This window comes from Schistocerca serialis, chromosome 6, assembly GCF_023864345.2.
Source record: "Schistocerca serialis cubense isolate TAMUIC-IGC-003099 chromosome 6, iqSchSeri2.2, whole genome shotgun sequence".
NCBI lineage: Eukaryota > Metazoa > Arthropoda > Insecta > Orthoptera > Acrididae > Schistocerca > Schistocerca serialis.
The window spans coordinates 225,271,556-225,297,476 of NC_064643.1; the positions used below are offsets into that span (position 1 = coordinate 225,271,556).

General features: G+C 41.5%; 1 protein-coding gene across 3 annotated transcripts in view; it reads right to left on the minus strand.

Annotated features, from left to right (window-relative positions):
• Nucleotides 1–25,921, minus strand: part of LOC126483771 (venom dipeptidyl peptidase 4-like) — a 555,240-nt gene that overhangs the window by 96,942 nt on the left and 432,377 nt on the right. Inside the window, exon 1 of one of the 3 annotated variants that reach the window (XM_050106924.1) lies at nt 10,664–10,917. The exons of the other annotated variants lie outside the window; for them this stretch is intronic. Within the exon in view, the coding sequence (XP_049962881.1) occupies nt 10,664–10,738 (75 nt within the window). The 5' untranslated portion in view covers nt 10,739–10,917. Of the gene's footprint in view, nt 1–10,663; nt 10,918–25,921 lie in introns of those variants that run through there. 3 annotated transcript variants of the gene reach the window in all.

Below are 25,921 nucleotides of genomic sequence, written 5' to 3' on the forward strand. Positions count from 1 at the left end.
GGATGTGGGACGTGCAGGCGTACGTGTGTCCCTCAGACTTTGGAAAAGTTTACCGAACAGCTTATCAGAGGGCACTCTGCACTGTGCATGTTTTCCGCCGTAGAGGGCACGGGCTTGCAGGCTACGCCCATTTACTAAACCATTGCAAGACATCGTATCTGCCATTTCACTTGTGGAGTAGTAGGCTTCCATTGCTAACAAGTGGTGGAAGAGAGAAAATGTAAACATACACGATCTGTAGGTACAAACAGCGCAATAACTGTAAACAAATAAGTGAATCAGCGTTTGGAAGAAGGTAAAACACCATGATACTTATCCATAGTTGACAGTACGTACAGTAAGGCACACAAACACGACGAAAACTAACTTAGCCTAGAACACAACTCGAACCACACAACTGGCTAGACTGCCTAGAGGTGCAACGACTGTGCTAATATCCGCAACCAAGTGCCACGCAGCCCTTCGTATAAACATGTACAGGGCTATTACAAATGATTGAATCAATTTCATAAATTCACTGTAGCTCCATTCACTGACATATGGTCACGACACACTACAGATACGTAGAAAAACTCATAAAGTTTTGTTCGGCTGAAGCCGCACTTCAGGTTTCTGCCGCCAGAGAGCTCGAGAGCGCAGTGAGACAAAATGGCGACAGGAGCCGAGAAAGCGTATGTCGTGCTTGAAATGCACTCACATCAGTCAGTCATAACAGTGCAACGACACTTCAGGACGAAGTTCAACAAAGATCCACCAACTGCTAACTCCATTCGACGATGGTATGCGCAGTTTAAAGCTTCTGGATGCCTCTGTAAGGGGAAATCAACGGGTCGGCCTGCAGTGAGCGAAGAAACGGTTGAACGCGTGCGGGCAAGTTTCACGCGTAGCCCGCGGAAGTCGACGAATAAAGCAAGCAGGGAGCTAAACGTACCACAGCCGACGGTTTGGAAAATCTTACGGAAAAGGCTAAAGCAGAAGCCTTACCGTTTACAATTGCTACAAGCCCTGACACCCGATGACGAAGTAAAACGCTTTGAATTTTCGGCTCGGTTGCAACAGCTCATGGAAGAGGATGCGTTCAGTGCGAAACTTGTTTTCAGTGATGAAGCAACATTTTTTCTTAATGGTGAAGTGAACAGACACAATGTGCGAATCTGGGCGGTAGAGAATCCTCACGCATTCGTGCAGCAAATTCGCAATTCACCAAAAGTTAACGTGTTTTGTGCAATCTAACGGTTTTTCTGCGAAAAAAACGTTACAGGACACGTGTATCTGGACATGCTGGAAAATTGGCTCATGCCACAACTGGAGACCGACAGCGCCGACTTCATCTTTCAACAGGATGGTGCTCCACCGCACTTCCATCATGATGTTCGGCATTTCTTAAACAGGAGATTGGAAAACCGATGGATCGGACGTGGTGGAGATCATGATCAGCTATTCATGTCATGGCCTCCACGCTCTCCCGACTTAACTCCATGCGATTTCTTTCTGTGGAGTTACGTGAAAGATTCAGTGTTTAAACCTCCTCTACCAAGAAACGTGCCAGAACCGCGAGCTCGCATCAACGATGCTTTCGAACTCATTGATGGGGACATCCTGCGCCGAGTGTGGGAGGAACTTGATTATCGGCTTGATGTCTGCCGAATCACTAAAGGGGCACATATCGAACATTTTTGAATGCCTAAAAAAACTTTTTGAGTTTTTGTATGTGTGTGCAAAGCATTGTGAAAATATCTCAAATAATAAAGTTATTGTAGAGCTGTGAAATCGCTTCAATCATTTGTAATAACCCTGTATTTACCTCGGAAAGTATACGTTTCTGGACCCAAGCTTATTGGACTTACTTTTCTTGTTTCGATGAATACGAGTACTACCACCTGTCAAAGTATTCGACAGTTTTTTTGAGGACCCTGTATAAGCAGACTGAAGGTACGAATGTAAATTTATTAAAATCCCTGCTTGGATACAAATTTTCATTCGTTGCTTCAGCTTGCATATACACATCTAGCATTACACATGTGTGTCTGGATGCATTTATTTAGACAGTGCATGTAACTTAGCTGCAATGCTGTGTTATCTAGCCTTGCAGTTGGGCGTCCCTAACCTGTAGCAATAACAACAAAAATAAAATAAAAACTACTCGGTTGCCCGTAGAGGTTAATCGGTGCGTGTTTAAACATTGCTCCTACATGTGACACTTTGCAATTAAAAATATTTAATAGTAAAACATTTAGATAGTGATGCGAACTTTTGACTGGATAGATGGGACTTGATATAGCGCTGATGCTGTTCTGTTTGATACAGAGAACTGTTGGGTGGGAGCGTAAATAAATAACTATAATTTTGTGTGAGGTTGTGTATATATTACCGCCAAACTGTGAAATCTAGCATTTTATCAAATGCCTAGGCAATACATAGAATATCAAAAATCGTTAAGGCAGGGTATGAAATGCATCTTATTCCATATTTTGCTCGGGCACTTAATAAAAAGCTGGTTACGTTTAAGGTAAAGTATGAAAGAATTGATAATTTAAATATTTTGACGGTTACAAGGTCTTCAGATATCCTTGTTATTAAGGTTTATTTCTGTTCAATTGGAGTTCAAGAAGTACAGCCTCGAAGTATGTAAGAATTGATAGTTTAGATTCAGTTATTGTTTGCTAACTAGGCCAACGGCCTTGCCGCAATGATAACACCGGTTCCCATCAGATCACTGAAATTAAGCACTGTCGGGCTGGGCTAGCGCTTGGTTGGGTCATCGTCTGGGTCCGCCGAGTGCTGCTGGCAAGCGGGGTGCTCTCAGCCCTAGTGAGGTCATTTAAGGAGCTACTTGATTGAGAAGTGGCGGCACGTGTTACGAAAACTGTCAATGACCGAGAGAGCGGTGTGCTGACCACATGCCGCTCCTTATCCGCATCCGTTGAGGCCTAAGGACTGAGGATGACACGGCGGCCGGTCGGTGGCGTTGGGCCTTCACAGCTTGTCGGTGGGTTTTTAGTGTTTATTAGACATTTGGAACAACTATTAAAACAGTTTTTTCCGTTGCTTATTACATATTAGTAATTCTAAAAAAAACTATTACAACACATCTACTTCAAGGATAAGACAATTTTAAGACACGCACTTGGCGATAATTTTCATGTTTTAATTCAATTTTCAATAAATGTACAAATTTCTCGTTTGGACATGTTATATCATGGCAGTTTTATACTTTGCCTATGTCCTTTTCGTATTATATAAAATACATAGGCAGTTTATATTTTTCCTAGAATAAGTGTTAAGTTGAAATCAAATTGAACACTTTGCCAAAAAGTTCTACGCATTTTATACATTGCCTAGGTGTCCTATACAATGCCTTGATTTGGCACGTTGCCTATAACGTGTATGAGGGAGTGGTGAGAAGTAACGTCTAAGATTTTTTTATTCTGTTCTCCAGATCGGTTGATGTGGTGTCATCGCCAGACACCACACTTGGTAGGTGGTAGCCTTTAAATCGGCCGCGGTCCGTTAGTATACGTCGGACCCGCGTGTCGCCTCTATCAGTGATTGCAGACCGAGCGCCGACACACGGCAGGTCTAGTCTAGAGAGAATCCGTAGCATTCGCCCCAGTTGTACAGCCGACTTTGCTAGCGATGGTTCACTGTCTACATACGCTCTCATTTGCCGAGACGACAGTTTAGCATAGCCTTCAGCTACGTCATTTGCTACGACCTAGCAAGGCGCCATATTCAGTAACTATGAATGTATTCTGAACAGATAATATTGTGAATCATGTACCGTCAAGAGTGACGTTCATCATTAATGGATTAAAGTTAAGTATCAAACTAATTACATCCGCTTTTGAATTCTAATTCCTTGTCATGTTCCAGACCTCACGTCAGTATAGTCCTTCCCTCCTCACGCCAGCTGCGTGAGCTAAAACGCGTGTATTTCGACCTCCTCTAGTAACACGGTGTTGGCTCTTCTGCCAACACAACAGTTGGGGTATTACACGTAATGCATATTATTCGGTCGAGTTTACTGCTTCGCCGACCGAAGTTGCAACCATCTGCCGCTAGAGGGCTCCGAGCTGTAGCGTGTAACTTGGTGGTATGTAACGTAACTATGTCAATGTGCTGCGAGATTCCCAGACAATTGAAACTGAGTTTGTTCACACACAGAACAGCCTCTCTTTCAGCACGACAACGTCAGACAACTCATGAAGGTTGCGACATGTGCAACAATCCCATTCCTTCAGTTCACTGTCATCGCTCATCCCCCATACAATCCCGACTTGGCCGTATCCGATTTTCATCATCTGCAAAAAAAAAATACGGTCGCAGGTTCGAATCCTGCCTCGGGCATGGATGTGTGTGATGTCCTTAGGTTAGTTAGGTTTAAGTAGTTCTAAGTTCTAGGGGACTGATGACCTCAGTAGTTAAGTCCCATAGCGCTCAGAGCCATTTGAACCATTTGTCCTTAGGTTAGTTAGGTTTAAGTAGTTCTAAGTTCTAGGGGACTGATGACCTTAGCAGTTAAGTCCCATAGTGCTCAGAACCATTTGAACCATCCGTCAACGAAGTCAAACATTCTACAGTGACGGTATTAACAAACTGGTCTCTCGTTGGGAGAAATGTGTTCGTCGCCAAGGTGACTAAGTCGAGAAATAAATTTATAGAAATGAGAATAAAGACGTTGAATGTAAACCAAGTTTGTTTTATTTAAAAAGATTTGAGAGTTTCTGCATTAGAAATTCGGAGCCTTTACTTTTCAACGTGGTCTCGTACACCACAATAGAATCATTGGATGTCTGAACGCAGTTGCTAAATTTTACAACACAAACGAAGAGGTACAACACTTTACATGGACAGCTAACAGCCGGCCGCTGTGATCGAGCGGTTCTACGCGCTTCAGTCCGGAACCGCGCTGCTGCTACGGTCGCAGGTTCGAATCCTGCTTCAGGCATGGATGTGTGTGATGTTCTTAGGTTAGTTAGGTTTAAGTCGTTCTAAGTCTAGGGGACTTATGACCTCGGATGTTAGGTCCCATAGTGCTTAGAGCCATTTGAACCATTTGACAACTAACATTACTGGAGAGCAACGAAAGTTTCTGCATGCAGGGGCAGCAGGTTACTGTGTCAGAGCATCAGCGAATGAGTGCAAGATGCGTGTGTAAACACCAGCCCGCTCACTCGTCCCGAGACGTCACACAAGTGGCGACTATGACAATCGAGGTGGTGCACTTGTTAAAAACACTGGAGCATACAGCGACGATTCAAAAACTTGCTCGGCCTTACTGGTTTAAGTTTTTTGTGATATCCCTATACCATATAAAGCAAATGCCAGCATAAAGTATGGTTCCCTCCTAAACAGAAGAAAGAATAATTATTTGTTCGTATCTCAAGCAGTGAGATACAGCAGCAGCGAGCGTATTTTCAAGGAGCGATAGGTGCGCTGCACGGAGAAACTCCTCAGATTCTTCATGAGAAGCTGCTTAAGATTCTCTCAACCCTCTCGGAAATTAAGGCAGGCGATATAAAAGTTCAAATGGGACAAATGGCTCTGAGCACTATGGGACTCAACTTCTGAGGTCATTAGTCCCCTAGAACTTAGAACTAGTTAAACCTAAGGACATCACAAACATCCGTGCCCGAGGCAGGATTCGAACCTGCGACCGTAGCGGTCCTGCGGTTCCAGACTGCAGCGCCTTTAACCGCACGGCCACTTCGGCCGGCAGTCCCCTAGAACTTAGAACTACTTAAACCTAACTAAACTAAGGACATCACACACATCCATCCCCGAGGCAGGATTCGAACCTGCGACCGTAGCAGTCACGCGGTTCCGGACTGAAGCGATTAGAACCGCTCGACCACCGCGGCCGGCCGACATAAAGTGTTAGACTGGTTAAGGAACAGTGAAAATAATACTTTTTTGGTATTAGATGACTGTAAGAAACAATCTAGAATTGAAGATAGTTATGAAGAAAATAAATTTAGAAAATGTTGTTTTCATATGTTCAGCTACACATTGCCTTGTAGGCTGTAAAATCTAATACACATTGCTGGTGCGCTGCATACAGTATTCTAATGTACAATATTCCTTATGAATTTTGCATGGTAAGTCAACATTTAAATGAACAGATACATCCCTTATGATTATTTTCTCCTCGTAACGAAGGTATTTTCTAGCATAAAGTTCATTTTTAATCACTTTGTTCTGTTTCTTTTAAGACGTTAGCAAAAATTTTGACACTACGGTATGTTGATGATTTTCACTTATGGACCGTCTGACAGCAACTGAATAAAACACAATTTTAGTGCCATACGCGTTTCGCCTTTATTTTCTGCAAGGCATCATCAGTGGCCTGTAATATGTACATATGTTAGCTATTTTATTTACATTTTTGTCACTGTGCCTATAGGTTATAAACAGTTCTGGTGGTTGGTATTTCCTATTAAGTACTAATGTTTTGAACTGTACTTACAGGTTGCGTAGACAGTTTCTTACATATTACGCTCCTGTTGCATTTTTGGTCTTGTTCTTCTTCCTATGAGCGCCAATTTGCTGTTTTTTCTGCATTCCACAGCACTATGCACTGAACGCTTTTTTTAAATGCAATGTTTTGGTTTCTGTTGCCGACTGTCAAATGTTTTTGCCAAAGATCGAATATTACTGCCAAACTTATGAGTGTAACTATCGAAGTATCTGTGGTCTGTTCGTGTATGCATTTGTGTGTGCGCTTGTGTATGTGTGTGTGTGTGTGTGTGTGTGTGTGTGTGTGTGTGTATGTGTGAGTGTTTTTTGGTGTCATATTAATTTAATTTAATTTTATTTTATTGTATTTAATTATTTATTTTTGTTTATGTCCTGTGTATGTGTGTGTGTGTTTTGGTGTGATATATATATTTTTGAGCCGTTTATGTGTGTCTGTCTGTATTTTGGTGTTATGCTTTTTCTTTTTTTTTTTTTTTGGAGAGAGGTGTGTGTGTGTGTGTGTGTGTGTGTTATATACTTGTTTTATGTTATCATTTCCTTTATTAAGTGTAGTAAGGAGCCTGTGCTGATGTGTGTTTGTTCATTTATCACATGTTTGTTTTCTGCTATGGCTTTCTGGATGTGGAAGTTTTCTTGCATTTGTATAAGATGTTTGTCATGGTTGCTTATTCTCATTATTTTCATTTCTTGTTCCATGTTTGTAGGATGATGGTTGTAGTGTTTTAAATGCTCTGCACAAATGCAAGAAAACTTCCACATCCAGAAAGCCATAGCAGAAAACAAACATGTGATAAATGAACAAACACACATCAGCACAGGCTCCTTACTACACTTAATAAAGGAAATGATAACATAAAAAAAGTATATAACACACACACACACACACACACACACACACACACCCCTCTCAAAAAAAAAAAAAAAAAAAAAAAAAGCATAACACCAAAATACAGACAGACACACATACACGGCTCAAAAATATATATATCACACCAAAACACACACACACATACACAGGACATAAACAAAAATAAATAATTAAATACAATAAAATAAAATTAAATTAAATTAATATGACACCAAAAAACACTCACACATACACACACACACACACACACACACACACACACACACACACACATACACAAGCGCACACACAAATGCATACACGAACAGACCACAGATACTTCGATAGTTACACTCATAAGTTTGGCAGTAATATTCGATCTTTGGCAAAAACATTTGACAGTCGGCAACAGAAACCAAAACATTGCATTTAAAAAAAGCGTTCAGTGCATAGTGCTGTGGAATGCAGAAAAAACAGCAAATTGGCGCTCATAGGAAGAAGAACAAGACCAAAAATGCAACAGGAGCGTAATATGTAAGAAACTGTCTACGCAACCTGTAAGTACAGTTCAAAACATTAGTACTTAATAGGAAATACCAACCACCAGAACTGTTTATAACCTATAGGCACAGTGACAAAAATGTAAATAAAATAGCTAACATATGTACATATTACAGGCCACTGATGATGCCTTGCAGAAAATAAAGGCGAAACGCGTATGGCACTAAAATTGTGTTTTATTCAGTTGCTGTCAGACGGTCCATAAGTGAAAATCATCAACATACCGAAGTATTACGCGCAACTGAGGAGGACAGGACCAAAAAATTGAAAATTTTGACACCTTGTGTAAGAACTTTCTATAGATAGAATGGGGAAATAAAAATTGATGTTGGACCTACATTCATATAACAACCCTATACAAGGCATGAACTGAATAATAAACAAATGCAAGTCGAGACGAAAGAGCAGGTACGCACATGCACGTGATGTGCACTCTGCCAACAGCCCGTTACTTATTTTGAGCTGCTATCCGAATAACTTACTGGAATTGTTGGTGACAGACATGCGCACAACCCCCACATCGGTTTCGCAGACTTCGGACTGCTTTTCGAAGAGACCCAGTCTCAGTCGAAGGAGAGCCCGTGTTTGAGTGTGTGTTTGGAGCTTACGGGCGCTCAACACCTAGGTTATCAGCGCCCCGCACGTGTTTGAAGCGTTCCATTAGCACCCAAGCTTTTAAAGGCGAGGTACTGGTACAAAGAAACAAAAACGGAGAAGAGAATCGCCCAGTGCCCGGAAATTTAAATTATAATGACGAAGTGACGGCTCCTTGCGAATAACACTGCAAGTCCTAAGCACTGTGCAGTTTCGCTTGGTTTAGATAACAATGTTCCTAATGCTGATTGTAGTCATGTTAGTGTGTGGTTATCAGGTCTATTAGACGATGGTTCAAGAATAATTACGATTCTAAATAAAAGTATTCAATGTTCCATCTTCACGGAATACACAGTATTTGTTACGCGAATAAACCTGTTCAAACTTTGAGAACTTATCGATAAAATGGATCATAATAATAAATTTTTGTGACAGTGAGAACTTATCGATAAAATGGATCATAATAATAAATTTTTGTGACAGCAGTTCATAATTCGAAAAACAGAACATATTAGATACCTGGGAATTATAAAAAAAAAAAAAAAATCTGCAATCTGAAATGGGGCTAAACGGTAAAATTTATGTCTTTTAACCTGCTCCTGTAACATTCCGCATAACATTTACACCTAATTCCTGTAAGAAAGGAAAGCCATTTCTGATTTTTAGTAGCTTAGCGCTAAACGTCAGATACATACGCGCATGAAAATTATCTGACTTATTACGCATTAAGTGCGGTCGCAGATCGAATTTGAAGTTTCTGACACAGCTGGAGGTTTGATTAACTTCCGTGCGCTTGATTTCGCTGGCTTGCGTTTTCAGAAAAACAAAAGTCTATGAAAATCTATTAAATAAGTGACTGGTTCTTCGACCTAATAGTGCGGTACTGTGGGCGGCATAGCCAGTCTAGGCATATTGCAGAGAATGTTATCTCAGTCGCAGTTATTAAATACATGTACCAAAGACGGTTTCTGGAAAACAGATGAATGGGATGGAGAACAATGACAAACTTAACAGAAAATTACGGTTGGATGTTCGCATATTAACTAATTATCGTTAATCCTTGCATTGTTAACGTCTAGGTAAGAGGACCCGGAATTTGTTTCCAGTTATGTAATTATGGAGTAAGAATTATGTAGGGTCGCCTGCTCCGCTTGGATTTTTCGTCATACATTCGTTGTAAGTACACACTATGCACCAAAGCGCTCGTCTCAGATTTGTGTACAATTTTTGGGAAATAACTTAGTATCTTAGTTATTTATTTATGGAAAGTGTTTTAAATATGGAACAGATGTGATCCTGGGCTATACAGGCTACGGAGCAATCTGTTGACTGATGCATTATTTCGTATATTTGTTCGCTTCGGCAAATTACAAGCAGATTGTCATCGTCCAAGCTAAACTAGAACCCGCGCTCCGTCAGAGATCAGTCTGTAAGAGCAAACAAGATTTCAAGGCAGGCAACACTAATACATGCTACCCAGTATAAGAGATATTAAATTTATCGATTGGCCGAGCTAAAAAAATATGTGGATCGATTTGTTTCATAACTGACTTTAAAATGATTCCTCTGTCACTTCGAGTCTCACCTGTCGGCTGTCTTCTTTCAAAGGATGCGTCTCATCTTGTGATAACATTTCTGTTTACACTTTACTAGTCCATTGGCGACGCACTGTTTTACAACATTCCTGCGATATCTCGATTTCACGAGAAAATCGTGAGCCATCTCATAACATACGGAAGGTAGACATTATAGACAACACAAGAGAGAAGCACAATTCGAATAGCGCGCCACATCGTGTCTGCACTCTTTTTTTTCTCCCCCTGTCATACGTCGGTGGCAGTGAAAAGTATCGAAAGTTTCGCGACAGAAACAACAAATGCAGTGGTAATATAAACTTTGCAAGAGAGCACAAATCATTATCCATCAATCGACTTATAAGTTAAGAATATCGAAGGAAGGAAAACTAGGCGATAACAATATAATAACTACACACAGTAAAGCGGAAGCGAATGATACGCGGGTTGTGGAAAAACTTTGAATAAGCAGAGACCTTATTTTACGAACGTACTGAAGCGCAGCAGCGCTCCCAGCGGTTGTGCACAGAACTTAATAAAGCATAGATTTGACGCTATACGATGGTGTATCCATCGAGGCAACGTACGCTACGCGAATCAGAATACTTACCCTGAAGTCCCCCTTGAGTGGCGGGTTGTCCGTGGTCGCATTACACGATTCACAGTCGCAGAACGTCGGAGCCATTGTGAACTGAGGAGTCCGCTGAGCGATACTGCTATATGCTTCTGCGCGGCCAGGGTCGTCTTTCGGAAGTGGCCACCGAGTTTGGAGAAGCGTTTGCCGAAGCACGGCGGGCGGTGAGGCCCCAAGGGCGCATTTAGTCCTTGCTACCGGTCAAGAAACCAAGTTTGCCGCTCCACTGTCACTGGCAAATGCCCCGCTTCATTTAGGCTTATGATCTCTCCGCTGCTTAAGCGGAACTTCCTTACGCAACGTGTCTTATCAGTGACGCGAACGCGTAACAAACAGCAGCCAGTTCAGCTGACATTCTACTGGATGGTAGCGGTTACCAGTTCTCTCCAGAGTACATAGTTAGCAAAAAGGAACGCTAATTACATGTGAACGTATCACTGTTAATTGTTAAGCCCCATAAATATAATCTAAAGAACTAATTTTCCTACTGCTTCACGTTACAGTTTCTTTGGCTCTGAGCACTATGGGACTTAACATCTGAGGTCATCAGTCCCCTAGAACTTAGAACTACTTAAACCTAACTAACCTAAGGACATCACCCACATCCATGCCCGAGGCAGGATTCGAACCTGCGACCGTAGCGGTTGCAGTTTCTTTGCTCGTATTTATTCGAATAACTCGTTCTTAGGATACGATAAACCAGCTTTGGCTTTTCTTCACAGTGTTTAGTGTTTCTGTTTCCAGCCTTCCTAATCTCTTTCGTTCCTGAAATCCTACTTCTGTGTTGCTTCTCTAAAAAGTATTCTGTTATCTACTATGTCCATTCTAATTCCATTGTTTTTCATATGTTTGCCAATTTCAGCAAGTCATGTTTACTATTGTCGATCTGCTTGGTTTGTCCGTTATCATCATTTACGAATATGTGTCCACGAAACACTATTCTTTTTTTCCTCATCGCAGCAGTTAACGCTACCATTTTCAGATACAGCTCTCTGATCTTAATTTGGATTCAGCATTACTGTTACTTTTATATCCCGATATTTTCCTTAAAATTCTTTAACTTTTCCAGTTTTCAAGGTCACCAAATCTTGTTAGTTTAAATTTTTCCGTTGCATACAGTGTTCCAGGCTTACCATTGTTAGGTAATGTCTTAGTTTTGCTTTCCAGGACAAAGATTTTTTGTTGTATGTTATTTTGTCATATGGAATGTCCTCTCCATTTTATGTACTCATGTACTGTAGTCTCTATTGTTTCTTCGCTTATATTAATATAAATAATAATAGACCACTATTACACAGAGACAAAATACGGCAAAGTCTAGGGGATACAACAGTTTGAGTATCTTGAAGGAAAAATAATTTAAAAATCGGGGGGAATGTTGAGGTAGCAAATAATAAAACAAAAAGATACCAATTTACATAAAATATTTACATCAATGCAGTAGATCTCTAAACACGTAACAGAAATGTCTCTCTGCGTAAAAAAAAAACACTAATTTTGAACAGGAAAACGGACCTATCACACCTTAGCCGGCCACTTGGTCGACGCTTTTTGACGACTTGAACACTGCTAGGGACATTTCCAATGAGGTGCCTAAATGTCTGGAGGAATGGCAGCCTATTGTTCCGCAAGACCCGAAACCACAGAATGTAATGATGTTCGACCCGGCGGTGTTCCATTAGGTTTCAGTCGGGACTCTGGGCAGGCTAGTCTGTATAAGGAATGTTACGGTCCACAACCATTACCTCACACCATTTTGGTTTACGACGGGGTCGGGGTGCACTATCATGCTAATGTAAACAAACATTATCTTCAAACTTTTTTCAAGCAACAGACGGGTATTCATCCAGGTAATATTTTCAGCGACCGCCGATATTTCGGCGGGAGTACACCCCGCCATTTTCAAGGTAAACTGCAATGGACAGGCGAAGTACAGGCAAATTTAAAACCTCGGTTCTTAGACTGATGCAGGAAAGATAACATACACTGGACACTAGTGCCACCAAAGATGATCAAAGTCAGAGATATCGATAGTGAGACTGCGAACTAACAGGTGAGGTAACATTGATTCTATCCCTCTGTTTTTTGGCACGGGAGAGAGCAGGATTCCAAACAGAGTTTAAAAAAAAAAACCTCCATCGCTGTTACAAGGTTGCTCGCTCATTTAATCTCAACTGCCTCCTTAATAACACTGTCTCAAAGCTGGATGTGCAGGCCAATATCTCGGTGTTGTTATACGTATAGCACGGGGTGACCAATATCCAAGCAATGTTCGGCAATAGCAGATCTACTTGGCTGCTGTAATCGTGAGTGTCGTTTATGCTCAATACATCGGTCCTCCACGGTCCTGATGGTTTGACCAATATATGCCATGCCACAGCTACAAGCTTCCATGTTACGTTATCAGCTTAGTCTAAATAAGGGTCACCAGCCGCGCTTTGCCCCGCGAAACAGCGTTTAACTTTTCACAACTCCTAAGTCAATAATTAAAAGCCCTGTAGCTGTCTAACGACTTTCAGAAAAGATTCCGAGATCCGACCACTGGACAGGAATATGTACACCGCTAATATGTCACACACCGCCTGGCCATTAGCAGTTCTAGCCGATAACCACAACTGCAATAAAATAGGAATCTGTACTACTATAGAAAATCATGCTTACCAAATATAAAAAGTGCTCGACCGAAATTTTTCAAATTTTTACACGATACTCTAATGAACATTTGAACGGATGTAGGCTATTTTTGACTTAATATATACAATATACAATATATATTTAAAATGTATTTTGTTACCAAAAATACCGAAAAGTTCTTGATCAATTTACTTCAGGTTTTTACACGATACTCAAGTGAATATTTGGATGGATGCAGACTACATGTTTTAATACACATAGCATATGTAATATACAAAAGGAAAACATTGTTACCAGAAACCTTCAAAGCTCTTCGATTCATTTCAGGTCGTTACACGATACTGTAATGAACATTTGGACGAACATAAACTACAATTATATTTACAATATAATAAACTTATAAATATAAATGTAATATATAGTGGGAAACGCTGTTACTAAAAATCTCTAGAAGTTCTTGACAAATTTGCTTCAGTTTTTTACACGATACTCTAATGAACATTCGGAAGGACATAGGCTATATATATATTTTTAAATATATGTACTATATAAATATATATGTAATACATAAATGGGAAACGTTGTTACAAAAATCTCGAAAAGTTCTTGACCATTTATTTAAAATTTTCACACGAGACAGTAATAAACATTCAGATTAACATGAAGTATATACTTTTTTAAAGACTTGTGTCCAGGTTTAGCGTTAAAACCGACTGGGAGGAGAAAATGGTGTTCTGTGCTGTGAAAATGTGCGGTTTCGTTTTATTTCTTGCAGTTAATTTGAAGTACGACAGGAAGGCACGTAAACCATTAGGCAAATTGTTTCACACACAAAATATATATATATATATATATATATATATATATATATATATATATATATATATGTGTGTGTGTGTGTGTGTGTGTGTGTGTGAAACAATTTGCCTAATGGTTTACGTGCCTTATATATAAAGTCTTCCTCCTTACATAAATATTCAATAATAATTGTATATAGGACAATGTGCTGTTTTGTTTTCTTCCTTGCCGTTACTATTACAACTGCTACTAATACTGAATCTGAATCATCTGAAACTTTGTAATTCTAGCCACTTGCAGATTAAAACTGTGCGCAATTCTGGTAGCTACTATCCTTACAGATCCAGCAGCGAAAAAGAAGTCTCCCTCATATCCAATGTACCAATGATCCCAACGCATTCACTTTAAACGAGTTCAACTCCCAATTAAGATTTCGTTGGCAATAACAATGAACAAAGTTACGTGTGTGAGAGAGGGGTGAGAGGACAGGTGAGGAAGGGAGGAAACAGACATAGAGACGGTAGAGGAGGTGATGTGCAGAGAGTGGGGAGGGGAGGAGCAGGACATAGATGAAAAGAGGGGCAGGAGGAGATACGCAGAGAGAGTGGAGAATTTATGATGTGCATCCAATTTCCGCACATATTTAGCAGTTTCGAAGCATAGTAAAGAATAAAGTCAATCAGGAAAGTCACAATATCACTCTCAGGCAGGCCTACGCACAGAAGCAAATTAAATTTATTGGCATGGATTAACCCTAGCCGTGTCCGTAACTTTTATCCAAGACAGTCTCCAGGTAGCTATTTTCTACACGGTATGCTCCGGGCTCTCTCTCCTTGCCAGACAAGGCCATGCTCACTAATCCGTAACATCGCCGAGAAAAACAGGGAAGTACCTAAGCGCAATTCCACGCCCGAGCCAAAGGACGCACATCGTATCCTCTGTTTCGTGTTGCAGTAAAGAACTTGGTTGATCACGAAGAATCGCCTATTCCCGACTTCAAAAGCACGCAACGAAACTACCACCTCCGCCTCAGAGCGCACACGACTTCTCTACACGCCGTGAAGATTGCAGGCTGAGTCGTCGATTTCGCCAGCTTCAGACCACGACATCATTTAACACACAGGCCTGACAGCCAGTCGGAATTAGCAGTAGAATGCAGGCCTTCTCACTGGCCATTGTCTGTTCTGTGTACAGCGTTTTTAGGAAATTTTTGTGCGGTCTATGTTGGAAACACTGGCCGTCATGGGAAAATTGCCTCCTGGTAAGTCAGTCATGTAGTCTCCGACCACAACACATTTATGAGGATTACGGAGAGACCATTCCATCAGTTCCAGGGTAAAGAAAGACCCTTTCGTGTCAAAGGAAGAACACACAGGCGGGGTCAGGAAATGAGATGTTTAGATTAGTTCAAAGTATGAAGCAACCAAGCGACTATCCGGGAGAAGCGACCGGTAAGGCCCTGCCCCAGGTGCAGAGGTGGAGCGAGTAGAAGCAAGCGGGTAAAAACTTGTACGGGGAACGTATACGACGGATGGCCACTTAGCAGAATGCGGAGTGCTCCAGCAAGGGTTGACTTTGAGACAATCTGAAAGATGGCTAAGCTACAGCTCGTAGAAATTCGACAGTGAATCTCAATTACATAATAAAGTAAATCCGAATACTTCTCTGATCTCAGATAAATGAGGTGCTTCCAGTGACTCAACAATATTTTCATTATCTTTGCAACTTCAGAAGTTAATAATTCACAGTGACTAAACATCTCCACATTGAACCTTTGAATCAACAACTTTTAAACCCTTCATGCAATCAACAAACGATATCTCAGCTGATAGCATTCCACTACAGTTACCTTTCCTGAAAACTATGTAGGTGTATCATTTTATTTTTTTGATTTATTACGTTTTTTATATGGTTTCATTATGCAAATGTTTGTCAGAACATCGTCTTCTCCACAGTAACACAGCAAATGAATGCAGCATCAATACCTCATATCTTGTCATACTTCTGTAGTTCTACAATGAATGTTACTGGTTTTGCCAGACATTTATTTAACTACTGTTCTCAATTGCTAATACAAAATCATGGTAATTTAAGAATTGGTCAGTCATATGTGTTCGCTGACTTCACTATTTTAAAGAGTGCCACAGGACGCTTCTGTCAAGCAAACCTAAATAATTGTTTAACCAGTATTTAACGACAATCTTACCATCTAATGTGAGCGCATTTGCGCAAGAATGCTGACTTATTTATTTATGGACAACCTATAATTTATATTTATTGTAAAGGATCTGAATGTGAGCGAATGTTTATAACATTTCTTGTATTTAAATCTTGTTGCAGTAGATAAGTTTAGTGCAGAAAGTGGTCACGTTGAGTCAAATCATGTATGTAGAACTTTTTTGGTGGGGATGGACTTCAGCCGATTGAAAAGTAGGTAATGGCGGAAGACCACTAGAAACGAGTGGAGACAGACTTTATTTTCGAGTGTTGCGTTCAAAGTTGCGATTCTGGGCACTTTTCGTTTAGAAGAAGATACTTTTACATTTATGCTTCAAGAAGGCAGACCTGCCTGTGGTAGCGAGTTGTATTTGGCTGTGTAACTGATTGATTCTGGGCAGTGAACGGCCGCTAAAATACTCTTAACTTTTTCCGATTGCATTACGGAATTGAGAACAGACAGAGTATGTGTTTCTACTCGTTACCTCGCATGTGTTGGTTTGTAACTCATTATGTCGAACTCTCAATTATTTTGAGCAAGTGAATATTTCGATTATTGTGATCACGAAATGGACTGCACTTAAGAAGAGTATTTCCGTCTGTATTATACTTCACTTTCCGTTTATTTTAGCTTCATTTCCTTGAACAAACATTATTCACCACAATTCTCTGTCAACAACAGACATTAGAACAGAACCTTTTGTTTATTAATTATTCATGTACCTGTTCTTTAACATGTCCATTTTATTAATTCGCCATTTTAGCCAAGCATAGACTATTTTAATGCAGGATCACAGCTACAGTTTATTACTTGCAGTGAAGTAGCTGCTGGGCATGAAAGTAGACGTGGGCAGCTTGACCCTATGACTACATCGAGCCATTCATTTTAAACACAGCTGCGCGTTGCTCGGTTATCCAAGGTACGGGTAACATGACATGAGGTAAAGTCGCAATTGATTTGCTCTTTTGGAGCTACTGGTTAAAGATCAACTAATCAGCAGAGAACCGTTAGGTGATGTCGTAATATCATGAAATGATTGGGAAAAGAAGAAGTCTGTAACACCTAGGGATCGCACTAGAAGATAGCAAATGAGAGAAACAGCATGCCAAGACAACCAAAGGGAAAAACTGAAGAAACAGATATTAGTAAGGAAGTCCAAAGCGAGAAGGAAAAGAACCTCGTAATGAGATGATGATAAAAATATAGGCACAACGCTTTTAAGCATCTATTTTAATCCTATCTGGGTTCAGTTGCAATAAAATAGAAACAAAATAAAAAAAAAACTCTTCAGCAAAATTGAAGACATGCGCGAAAAAACGAACTAATCCACAAATGTAAAACTCTGGGGATAAGTGTAGCTATCTATTGCTGGACACGGAAACTATCAAAACTGAATTGGTCTCACCTCTAAATATCTCTTAGGGGTGAGACCAATGTCAATTTTGATAGTTCCCGTATCCAGCAACAGATAGCAACACTTATCTCTAAGCTTTTACATTTGAGGGTTAGCCCGTTTTTCCGCGCACGTCTTCAACTGTTGATGAAGATCTTTGATAGCTGGCAGCGCTTTTTTGCCATAGAGACATATAAAAAACCGCGTTACGTGACAGGCTGCGGTAAACGCGCGAAGCAGCCGCTCAGAGCCCACTACAACTGTCAGACTCTAATATAGCCTTCATCCTAAATCAGTTTATTACTTTCCATGTACTTTGCTCCACTTTAAGACTTAACGTTGATTTTATGGTGGCCTGTATTTAAGTTTACTGTTTGTAAAAGTAACTGCTCAAAATAATGCTGAATATTTAAGGAAAGGGACGACATTTGCAATGACTTTGAATCAGTTTTATTTCAGCACAAGGCATGAAGCTTTAAACAGACAGAGTTTACATTTTATACGATATTTTGAGGCACGTACATATTACACGTGGACCAGAGTAACAATGTGATTGACAGCAATTTGTTCAAGGGATAGCTACCATAGCAAGAACTGAACAGGGAATGGGATTTGTCTCGCTTTCTGTTCACTTCAACGTTGTCTCATCGCTGTGCTACCTCAAGGGCTAGTTACCTTCGTCAGTTGCAGACAACGCCGCAGGCCAAGAGTGGAACAGTGTGATTTGCTTACTTTGTCCGTTTTGTTTCTCTGTGCAGCTTGTTTATTTCACGCAACAGAATGTCAGAAACCGGTTGTGAAAATCCGAGGGAAATTGGCGAGGCTGTTACTACGCCGCTAAGGAAAACTAATACGTGGAGCAGAGGAACGTGCCCGGAAATGAAGTACACACTTGCTACTGTTGTAGCCATATAGTGCACTCTGGCCAAGGTGAACTGCAAACATCTCCACCTTCAATGTTCGACTGTCAATCACTTTCTTATTTTGACCGAGATACATATGCCATTTTCTGTAATTTGTAGATTGAGTGTATACTTTGGTTTAATTGGGCATCGGCGTTGAATAGTAAGTATAAAATTCCCTTGCTGAAGCAGAGCAAATGATTAACGAGTGTGATCTGCTAAAACTTTCAGGGATTACGTTCCAAAGTAGACATGTTATTGACAAAAATAAGTATCTGGTTTTTTACTGAATGTGATGATTTCTTTAAAGCTTTTTCTTTTCCAAATGCTTTTTGCTGGTAACCAGCGAAAATATTTTCCGCTTATGTTGTAATACAGAGAGGCCACAGGAAGTACTGCAATACATTTTCATTTGGTTCTTGTGAGGTCTAGCATATATTCATACCAACATAACTTACAGATAACTGTTTTACAAACATTCTCATCATCGAAAACAAGTTTATTTCTCAAAAATTACGTCACAAAACGGTTTCCATTTTTAACGATGCATTGCTGAAGACGTTCGGAAGCTCCTGAATACGTTCTTGATCATTCCTTGAGGAATTGCCTCTACATCATCCCGGTTTGCGGTTTTCATCCTATCAGTACTGTGGACTTGCCAAGGGAAAACTGTGTTCTTGAGATAAGCCGATGGGAAAAGAAATCAAGGCCTGCAAGATCATATGCTTTCGCCTGTCATGGGACATTACCAGATCATGAGAGTAATTGATGTGGAAAGTGGCACCCCATCGTGGTCACTCAATTACGGGACGTATGGGCTGCAACCGAATCTTGCGTTTAAACAGCAATGTCCCTGCAGTTGTGGAATGAAGAAATTGATAATCATGGCCGCAAACCGCTCGGAACTGACATTCTCTGCCCGGCTGTTGCTGTTTTTTCTTTTCTTTTTTTTAAAAACATGGGCCAGCAAAACAATTCCAACTGTATAACAGCACACCAGACGGCTATCCAGGACTATCCCGAGTCTTTTCATGGATGAGGTACGGCTTAGTGCCCGAGTAATATCGAGGGTTTTGTTTATTGACTAATCCATTCAGATGAACGTTTGCCACATCAGAGATCACAAGGTTTGTCAGAAATGGAACATCCCGGTCAATTCTGTTCAGTAATGTTGTGCAGAAATTGCACCTAATCATTTTATCTCCTGGTCGTGACCGGTGAGCGACTTGCAGCTTTACAGGATTAAACCTTAACGCCAAAAAATTTGGCCCGTGGGCGGTGCCCTGGCATGATTGCCATAGAGCTCAACCTGGCTAGCAGGTTTCCCCCTAGCCACGCCACGCTGTCTGAGCATGAGGTGGGGTGGGGGGGGGGGGGAAGGGAGGGGGAACTACGAATGCGCGGCATTTAAATGACAATGCAGTCGCACCGCGTATGTCTTAGTATTGTATTTCATATTTCTCAACAACGTAGATATAAAAAAAGAGTCAAATTTTCAGTATTATTTAATTAGTTTTGGCGCGTGAATATATATAATTTTTATTTGGTATCAGCTGTCGGCACGCGGACATACACAGACAATTTTACATATTTTCGCATCCAGGTTGCCACGTAATCGTAACTTACTTAGTTTCATAATCTAAGACAAAGTCTTTCACACACGTATGTTATTCGAAATATTGCACAACCTTTGCAACCTCATTATGGAGACGTAGAAACTCTACCTGAAGAAAGCAATGTAAACGTCTGGATCAGTACTACTCTGAATGGGATTTATCTTTAAAACGGGAATTACTTCGCAGATAAGTCAGTTACACCTGTACATGCACAGGGGTGCTCTCAACTGAAACGGCAAAAGGTCTCGAAAACAGATGTAAGGCTGGCAGTGCCCTCAAAACGTATTGGCAACTATTTTTGTAATTCTTTCAAGGCCACAATGAAACCTTCAGACCTCGCTTTTTCTTTAACGGCAGTGAGCTTAGGGAACTGGGCTGTGTTTGTCAGAACGTGGTTCTCCCACGACGCGATCTTCTCTTTAAATGCATCCCCCAACAAATCAGAACTAAGTTGTTTCTCTCTTTGCAGTGTCTTACGGTGACCGGTCTGCAATCCATTCTGGATATTCTAATTTCCGTCCCTGCACTCCTTTTTCCTTCATAGATTCAAAAATAGCGAGTTTTGAATCGTTCCAGCCATGCTCCTTGACTTGGCCCATGTACTTTGAAGTAAAATTTAAAGTCTCCGTACTCTTCGTACAGTTCCATCGAAAATTGTTGCAACTGACCGCGGAATAATGTGTGCGACTTCAGAAATTTTACTATTCGCAGCACCAATTTCTTCACGTGCTCCATACTCGCAAATTTAATACAAGCACTTCTTGATGAAGAGAACAGCGAATCCCGTCTGTCGATCTTTTGCTCTTTCATTGCCAACGACGTCTTTAAATTCATAATGCATGGTATTGTAATATCGTTTCAGAGCAGATTTTCGATACCCGTCGCTTATGCGACTACACAATATATAATGAGAATTCTCGTCCCTCTCTTCTGCCACTCCCATTCAGTTTTAAAGGCTTGTCACGATAGATTGCTAGAGTGCCTTTATTTGTGCGAACAGCCACTGGACCCGTGAACGTCCTCCATACCCACAAAGAAATAGCAAAGGATAAACAGCGCTCACACGACAATGGTGTAGAACTGAAGAGGGCTGTGCCCACCAGAAAATGCCACAGCGCAATGCTCAATGATATGCCGGACTGTTCCGGGTACTTCCGGAAAGGAACGAGCAAAGCCGAGAGAGACCGGGCCTTTGCCAGACCGCAGCCCGCACCCCTGCACGCGTGAAAACTGGCACGCCGTGGCCGGCACTGCTTTAAACGATGTACGGGGGATTTGTAATCAGGGGCGGTGGCAGGGGAGGGGGGGGGGGGCTTTGGGGGCTATAGCCTCCACCCCTCCCCCCCCCCCCCCGCCATGGAGTATTATACTACACTGGATAAAACGACTTCAGAAATCAGCGAATATATTACTCCAACAGATTTAATCATTTTTTTATAATTATGTAGCAATATAGGTTGCAATGTATTTCAAACACATTTTAACAACAGAATATTAGCGGCAAATACTATCGAAACCAATAAATATCATTTAACTTAAAATAAGCGTCTTATTATTTATTAATACACAATTTTTACCCTGAACTCCAAAACAAACTACTTTAAGCAACAACAAATTTTACCAATTTGTAGGTGGAGGACCCCAACTCTCCATTTGTTAAGCGATATTCCATTCCCCCAAACCTCCCCCCCCCCCCTTCTCCCTTGACCGACTTCTAGAATCACCCCTGTTTGTAATGTTCTGGAATGGCAACGGACAGATCACTGCGGACATTGTTGCAGAACAGCACAAACTCGTCGTTGTACTATCAAGCCACGCCGCTTATATTCCACATTGGTTACAGAACCCGTCTCACGCCCCTGTTTTATTTATCTTCCGTTTGGAACACAGAAATGACGGTATCTTCGACGGCGCACTGCGCGTTTAGCACCGCAACCCTCTGCTCACGACACAACTACTCCATTGCCTCAAAAGACACCTGCACTGCCCAATGTTCCATACTTAACTGAATGGCATAATATGTGGATCCGATTAAATGAGGTAGATGGCGCGAGCATATCCACATCTCGGCAAGGCGGCCAACCGAAATTGTGTTTTTTTTTCCCTTGGCCACCCTATGTTTATCAAGACGTATTATTAGTTAGACAACTAATTTCGGATTAAAAAGCAATGTCCGAGCGCTTATCTGTACAAAAAGCAGATGACATAACCGACACGATATGGGTCATAGGGCAAAAATAGTTACCCAGAGCTAGGTGCTATAGACATAAAGACTGCAGCGAAGTCACACGTGCTACCGTTCGTCATGCTTTGCACTTCATAGCAGAAATTATGTTAATGCGTAATGTCTGTTCTTTCCGACATGGACAAGCACTGTGGGTACGTGGCGCTAGGTAAAAAAGATGGGTTAGCCGAGAGGCATACCAGGTAGTTCACGCAAGTGGGACAAACACTGTGTCCAGATGGTGCAGTCGTTAACGCAAGTGCCTCGTAAAAAGGACATCCCGGGTTCAAATCCCGGCCCTGCATACATTTTGACTCGTCGCCGGCCGGCCAGGGTGGCCGAGCGCTACAGTCTGGAACCGCACGACCGCTACGGTCACAGGTTCGAATCCTGCCTCGAGCATGGACGTGTGTGATGTCCTTAGGTTAGTTCGGTTTAAGTAGTTCTAAGTTCTAGGGGACTGATGACCTCAGAAGTTAAGTCTCATAGTGCTCAGAGCCATTTGGACCATTTGAACTCGTCGCCGCTGATTGTGCATAGCCGGCCGAAGTGGCCGTGCGGTTAAAGGCGCTGCAGTCTGGAACCGCAAGACCGCTACGGTCGCAGGTTCGAATCCTGCCTCGGGCATGGATGTTTGTGATGTCCTTAGGTTAGTTAGGTTTAACTAGTTCTAAGTTCTAGGGGACTAATGACCTCAGCAGTTGAGTCCCATAGTGCTCAGAGCCATTTGAACCATTTTGATTGTGCATAAGTTCCGATGCAGATTACATCAACAGTTCCGTTCCCTTTCCTTTCTCGTTTCCTTTTCTTTCATTTTTCCTTTTACCTCTCTTTTCCATTTTCCCTTTCCCCGCCTTTCTTCTCCTCTGTCTACAGTTTAAATAAAATACAATAGAAATGTTATTGTTCATTACGGTTTACACCCAGTCAGTGCACTTAAGATGTGAAACAGCTGCGCAAATATCTAATGTGACCAAAGAATAAAGCTGAGGACAGATTAGCAATTCCACAGATCCACGCACAGCCTCTTTTTTTTCGGCTTTAGGTGCTGCTGCAAAATACAGCCATAAAGCACAGCTGTCAGCTGTCTCCCGCTTTACTTAGCCACAAACTTTAATCTACTCAAGGCTTGGCTGCATAAAATACTGAAATTAACAAAAAAATAATCGTTAGTGGCACCGACTGGTGATTTTTAATTGCATAACTAGTAGCATATTTTATAATGTTATAGAAAAAACGTCAGTTTCTGTTCTATTTGACACATTTATTCATATAAAACACACATAATAAGAAATACTTCGTCAGTTTTCTTAGGTGATGCAGGAATACTACGCAACTATGAAATTAGAGATATAATCAAGCTTTGGGGGACATCGTCATGGAAAACTACATTGCCTGGCAAAAACAATGAAGCCAACTGAAGACATGGTTGGATGTCACTTAGTACAAGTAACATCATCGGCGGCTATTTAGATTATTATAATTGCATTTCTCTGCAATAGATAGAACGGTCGCTTGAGTGCATTTGTGTGGTTCGTGTTTAGCGTTGTTACCAGGCCTTGTCCGGTATGGGACTATCTCGGATGTCAACTCCGTCCCAATGTCAGTCACTTACGACAGCTGAGAGTCAACTTTCCTCAGGGGAGCATACACGGCTTTGTGACACCCTTCTCCACCGCATCTGTGTATGCATCCACGCCAGAAGGGTTGCAGCGACATACTGATATATGTGTGGCGGATACTGTTAAGTTCTTTGTAAATTTGACTCGATTTTGTAATAACTCAAATAACAGCACATACTCTCTCAACCCGTGAAGTCTCATTTCTTTTCGTTTGATCTTTCCCTTGTGGGTGCTCCGATTCTTTTCTCGGGCCGCGTATAATTAAATCAGGATATGTCGTACTATTAACAAAAGACAAGCTGAAGATAACGCTTGTTTTTGAATACTTATGAACGGCTACGCAGAACTAGTAGGTTGGTGCGTAACTTCGTAACGTTTTTGCTTTGCATGTTAGTACTCCGGTTGCTATGAGTTTGTTTACTGACTGTCATCTTTTATATGTAGTTCACTGTTGCTGTTTGAGTTTACATATCGTCATTTAAGGATAGTGAGTGGAGCCATGGACGCTAGAAACTGGAGCACCAAGTGGAGAAATAGGAACATTTACGACATATGCTTCTGTTTTGAGTCCAATAGAGGGGCGACACCAACGGAGGCAGCCAGAAATATTCGCGCCATGTATGTCGATAATGCCATTGGACAAACCATGGCAAGAAAATGGCTTTCTCGTTTTAAAGAGGATCATTTTGACATTAGTGACCCTCCACGTTCAAGAAGACCTTCAGGGTTTGACGAAGATAGTTTAAACACATTAATGCACAACGATCCACGTCAATCTACGTGAGAACTGGCATGAAATGGGGAAGGCTAAAAAATCGTGTGTGTGGGTAATGTATGCCCTAAGCCAAAATCACAAAAATCAGCGGGTGGCCATATGTTCACCTCTGCTTATTACTCGTCATCAATTTGCTTGTGAACAACGCCGACCATTCTTATCCTGTATCATTATTGGTGACGAGAAATGGTGTCTTTATGCTAACGCGAGGAAAGGAGGGGAATTATGAGCCGAAACAAAGTAACGACTCCCTGCAAAAAGACCTGCGTGGATCCACGAAAGGTATTGTTATGTATATGGTGAAACAGCGACGGTGTGGTATACTACAAATTGCTTCATCGAGGTGCAGTCATCACAGCTGACATTTATTATCAACAACTGAGATGTCTTGCAGAAGCAGTCCAAAACCAACGATCAGGAACACGGCGTGAAGTGATGCCACTCCACAATAACACCCGCCCGATCTGCTAGACTGACGAAAAACACCATCCAGAAGTTATGTTGGGAAGTTATTCCGCACTGACCTTATTCACTTGATCTTGCGCCCTTAGACTTTCATCTTTTCCGCTGTCTATCGAACAAGCTTCAAGGGACTTCGTCTCCGGATGAAAATGCTCTCCGAACATGGCTGGACGAGTTCTTCGCCTCAGCATCGCATGCTTTCTATAGTCACGGAATCGAACAGCTACCCCAGCGTTGGTATACTGTTGTCAGTAGTGAACGAGAATATATTACTGAAGGCTCAAGTCTGTGTTATGGGGTTGGGGTTGTTTTGGGGGAGGAGACCAGACAGCGAGGTCATCGGTCTCATCGGATTGGGGAAGGACGGGGAAGAAGGTCGGCCTTGCCCTTTCGAAGGAACCATCCCGGCATTTGCCTGGAGCGATTTACAGAAATCACGGAAAACCTGAATCAGGATGGCCGGACGCGGGATAGAACCGTCGTCCTCCCGAATGTGAATGTAGTGTGCTAGCCACTGCGCCACCTCGCTGGGTCTGTGTTATGCGTAGCTGTTGTGTTTATTATACTTATGGGAAAACGCTACGAACTTA